General features: G+C 40.0%; 1 protein-coding gene across 1 annotated transcript; it reads left to right on the top strand.

Annotated features, from left to right (window-relative positions):
• The first annotated feature begins 201 nt into the window (after window positions 1-201).
• Window positions 202-1829, top strand: LOC114368276. The gene is made up of 4 exons (XM_028325593.1): window positions 202-360; window positions 447-623; window positions 720-1016; window positions 1464-1829. The coding sequence occupies exons 1-4, from the start codon at window positions 202-204 to the stop codon at window positions 1827-1829; spliced, it is 999 nt and encodes a 332-aa protein (XP_028181394.1).
• Window positions 1830-5529: the final 3700 nt, after the last annotated feature.

Here is a 5529-nt window from a genome sequence, read left to right on the forward strand (position 1 = left end):
TTAGGACCTAGTTGATTGTAAGATATATGTTTAGTGGTTGAGTGTGTAGGGTTTAGTTTAGGGTAGTCAACAATGCTTAGGGTAGTGTGATTAGGGTTTATAACATAAGGCTGAAGATTTATGTAAATATATGTAGGTTTTTAATTATATGAATAGTTTATTTGACATAAAAAAATACGTGTTTTTCATGATTTGCAGATCATGGTTAGAACACGAGGTTTAGGTCATGCTTTAGCTATGGTTATAGGCAGAGGTAGACAGGATGAGCATGATGCAGTCGATGTTCCCCAGAGGCGTAGGCCTACTGCATCAGCCCGTAGGCGACGAGTACATATTACGGTTGATGAGGGTGCTCCTCAGGTGACTAAGGATGTTTTCCTCATATCGTGGAGGATGTTCCTCAGGTGACTGAGGATGTCCCTCATATGGCTAATGATGTTGCTCAGATGAGTGAAGATGTGCCTCAGATGACTGCGGACGTAGATGCGACTGTTGCAGAGGACTTAGGTCGTGATGGTGCTGAGGGGTCACATGCTGATGAGGGATTCCCTAGTGGGCCCCGTGACCCATCAGTTCTGACTTCATTTGTAGAGTATGTCGCACATGCCATTTGGACTGGACAAGTATTATAATTTCTTACTCTTTTCTTCTTGATTTGCTTGTCATTAAAATTTTTTTATATTTATGTATTTCGAATGATTTGTACTACAATTCAAGAGTGTCCTGAGCTGAAGTTGGTGTCGCACGAGAGGAAGGTGGCGTTAATTGGGAGGCCAGTGCCTGCGATTGAAGGGCTGGTTGTCGCCACAGGATTAAGTCCATTGATTGAGTGTTCAGTTGTAACCAGCGATCCTGGACTTATATCCGCATTTATGGAGAGGTGGCATAGGGAGACCAGCACCTTCCACCTTCCAGTAGGAGAGTTGACGATCACACTAGATGATGTGTCGTCACTCCTCCATCTCCCTATCAGTGGCGCCTTCCACGGCTTCGAGGCTCTTTCCGTGGATGAGGCGGTATTTTGTTGATGGAGTTGCTCGAGGTGTCTGATGAGGAGGCTAGAGTCGAGACAATACGAGCGTGCGAGGCATATGGACCCCTCTCATGGGTTCGGGAGATCTATGAGATGAGATGCCAGGTCAGTTGAGACCCCTCTTATAGTAGCTCGTGCTTATCTCTTGTACCTGGTCAGTTGCACTCTTTTTTCTAACAAGAGTGCAACAAATGTTCATGTGGTGCATCTAGAGGCTTTTCGCGACCTGGGTCAGAGTGGGGCCTATGCCTGGGGAGCTGTGGTCCTGATTCATATGTATGACCAATTAGATGAAGCTTTTAGGACCACGACACGGCAGATTGGGGGATATCTTACTTTATTATAGGTAAATTTTGTGTTCGTAATATGTTACATTGGATTATGATGTAAACATGTTTTTATGTTATGTTAACCTAATTTTTTTTTGTAGTGCTGGATCTATGAGCATTTTCCAAGTGTGCATCAGTGTGTCACCGATGATGCATATGAGGAGATGTCCCCTCGTACCTCCCGGTGGCTGATGATGAAGGCTCATATGAAGGGAATTACAGGAGCGATGTACAGGGCATGTTGTGATGCTTTGACGGTCACAGACGTGTGTTGGTTTCCTTACAGTGACCATCGAGGGGTTAGGGGGTTTGAACTGATTTCATCGTTCCAGGGTCAGCTGAGATGGGGTCCTACGGTGGTCACAGTTCGATCAGAGAGGGTGATACGCCAATTTGGGTACATTCAGAGCATCCCTCCACCGCCTATTAGCGCTTCGTTGTCATATGATGATATAGATGACAGGTGAATGCATTTCTCGGACCACGTAGTAGCTATGGGTGACCTTTGTGTAGTGCCTGGGCAGGTATCTGCGGATTACATGGAGTGGTTTTTCCAGATATCTCACCCATTCATGATACCGACCCAGGCAGGTGACCAACCCAGACATGCACCTGCCCCAAACCATGAGGACTACATGCAGCCGGACATCCCACAGGTTCCAGTGGCATTTGACCCCCCTCGACATGCAGTGGTAAGATTATTTGCGCGTTTAATGTTTGATGAATTGTTATTTATTTTAAATTTTGTAATAAATGTTTTTTATGACTGTCACAAGATGATTACGAAGGCTATGAGGCGATCACAGAAAAAGGTTGGAGCATGTGCTCAACCTTAGGATGGTCACTGTAGGGACAGAGTTACATGATATCATGCAAGATTGCCTGAGGATCTCCAGGGGGGTGCCAGCGTAAATGGAAGTGTTAGGGCTCGACAAAGACGATGCACAGAGCATTGATGATGTTTTTTATGTTTTGTAGTTGACATCATTTTTTGTATTTGTTACACTTTTTTGTTTAATATAGTTTACTTTACTTTTTGTGCACTCTATATGACACACCGATTCCGATTCCGAAAATGATGACTTTCCTTCATAAGAATGAGATTAAAATTATAAATTTTTAAAAATAAGATAGCTAATTGTTTATGTTTTAAAGTAAGATAGCTAAAATTTTTTTAAAATAGGATTTGGAGCCTTCAAACATGTTCAAGTACCCATGTTCGGGGGTTTTTTAAAATTATGCGCGAGTCACCTAAGACATTCGAGGGGTGCTATTTCTCATGTTTGGATGTCAAAGAAGCCAAAAAAAATAATCGTCAGCCGGTTCCACCGAATAACACCTCAAAAAACAAGCACAAATTTTAAAAAATAGGATTTGGAGCCTTCAAACATGTTCAAGTACCCATGTTCGGGGGTTTTTTAAAACTATGCGCGAGTCACCTAAGACATTTGAGGGGTGCTATTTCTCATGTTTGGACGTCAAAGAAGCCAAAACAAATAATATCGTCATCTGGTTCCACCGAGTAACACCTCAAAAAACAAGCACAAAATTTAAAAAAATAGGATTTGGAGCCTTCAAACATGTTCAAGTACCCATGTTCGGGGGTTTTTTAAAATTATTCGCGAGTCGCCTAAGACATTTGAGGGGTGCTATTTCTCATGTTTGGACGTCAAAGAAGCCAAAAAAAATAATATCGTCAGCCGGTTCCACCGAATAACACCTCAAAAACCAAGCACGAAATTAAAAAAAAAAAATAGGATTTGGAGCCTTCAAACATGTTCAAGTACCCATGTTCGGGAGTTTTTTAAAATTATGCGCGAGTTGCCTAAGACATTTGAGGGGTGCTATTTCTCATGTTTGGACGTCAAAGAAGCCAAAACAAATAATATCGTCATCCGGTTCCACCGAGTAGCACCTCAAAAAACAAGCACAAAATTTAAAAAAATAGGATTTGGAGCCTTCAAACATGTTCAAGTACCCATGTTCGGGGGTTTTTTAAAATTATTCGCGATTCGCCTAAGACATTTGAGGGGCACTATTTCTCATCTTTGGACATCAAAGAAGCCAAAAAAAAATAATATCGTCAGCCGGTTCCACCGAATAACACCTCAAAAACCAAGCATGAAATTAAAAAAAAAAAAGGATTTGGAGCCTTCAAACATGTTCAAGTACCCATGTTCGGGAGTTTTTTAAAATTATGCGTGAGTCGCCTAAGACATTTGAGGGGTGCTATTTCTCATGTTTGGACGTCAAAGAAGCCAAAACAAATAATATCGTCATCCGGTTCCACCGAGTAGCACCTCAAAAAACAAGCACAAAATTTAAAAAAATAGGATTTGGAGCCTTCAAACATGTTCAAGTACCCATGTTCGGGGGTTTTTTAAAATTATGCGCGAGTCGCCTAAGACATTCAAGGGGCACTATTTCTCATGTTTGGACATCAAAGAAGCCAAAAAAAAATAATATCGTCAGTCGGTTCCACCGAATAACACCTGAAAAACCAGGCACGAAATTAAAAAAAACTAGGATTTGGAGCCTTTAAACATGTTCAAGTACCCATGTTCGGGGGTTTTTTAAAATTATGTACGAGTCGCCTAAGACATCCGAGGGGTGCTATTTCTCATGTTTGGACGTCAAAGAAGTCAAAAAAAATAATATCGTCAGCCGGTTCCACCAAATAACACCTCAAAAAACAAGCACGAAATTAAAAAAAATAAATAGGATTTCCACCCTTCAATTTTATTATGGAATTCAAACACGCTGTAAATGAACAGATAAAAGTTACATTGAAAACAAAAAAGAAATGTTGCATTCATTCGTTTAGCAACGTGACATCCACATCGTCTTTGAATTCCATACCATGTTTAGTAAAAATAGCTAAAATTTCTATTGGCCCATATTTTTTCCAGTAGTTAGACTGTACTAACACCTTCAACACTTCATCGTTGGTTTTCAGCTCATTAATTTCATATTTTATAACTTTATCTGAATACTCAAAATGTCCTGGTTGTCGAAAAAATAATCGTCTTACCGCTTGTGCTTCGTGAATTCCATGAGGGGGAATCCCTTTAGGTGCAACTTGCTTTATCAAATCCTTCAGTTCATTGAGGGTACATCCTGAAGGAATTTTAAATTTCTTTGAATTTTTTTCCTGTGAATGCGCATCCTACAAATTTTTTCTGGGGTAGCATGTTCCATCTCCCGTTGTAATACAAGAGGGCGTCATGAGTAGGGGTCGTAGTGCGTTCAAGTAAGTTTATTACTTCATCTGGTGTTCTTCCAACAGTGCATAATAACTTAATCGAACCAACACACGAAAATTGATCATTAAACATTAACATTATGTTGACATCGTCATCATTTATCAATTGCATACATTGAAAGTGAATTTGGTTACATGTATGGGTGAATGGCTAGCGGTAGTGAATTTCATCCAAAAATTGTCTGTCGGTTAGCTGGAGGGTATTGTGTATTCTGGTTTTTAGGCTTGCAAAATCACAGTTGTTTGGTACTCGAATGGGCACCTGAGTGGAAGTTTGGAAGTAAACCCCATTATCATTGTGAATAATCAATCCATTTAGAAAAATGAAACCCAACCTTGAGTTGACAATCGTCTGACTGCTAGTTTCTCCTAAAAATGTCATACTTTGTGTATCAATTGGGAGAGTATGTGAAAGCAAGATAATGTGTGATTTATTAGCGTTTGCCACGTCTCATATATATACATGGTTCTCACCGATAGATTGCTTCACTTTTTTTTTACAAAAGAACAGGCGTGAACATGTTTCGTGTTTATGTTTCCTACTAAGTCAATGTCGTGTCATGCTCAAACTTTAATATGCATGCATATCGTTATGTGTTGTCAATTATGACAACGATGTATCGTACATGCATAATTGATTTTGGTTGCACCAACTAATTTTTTTCTTAACGCAACGAGTACTTAATAATTATCCTTTAATGACTTACAACAAATTATATCGCATAATGAATACAATTAGATAAACAATACATGTTCAGTCTTCATTTAGGTCGACATAGTCTCTTTTGAATGACATCAAGCTTGTGTACTGCTGCATTCTACTAATATATGGAGTTGGCCACTGCTTTGCCTGAGAATAACAATTGGTTGACCACAACAACGCTAGAGGTGGTAAAGGACAACAG

The sequence above is a fragment of the Glycine soja genome, chromosome 9, assembly GCF_004193775.1.
Source record: "Glycine soja cultivar W05 chromosome 9, ASM419377v2, whole genome shotgun sequence".
In the NCBI taxonomy this organism is placed as follows: Eukaryota; Viridiplantae; Streptophyta; class Magnoliopsida; order Fabales; family Fabaceae; genus Glycine; species Glycine soja.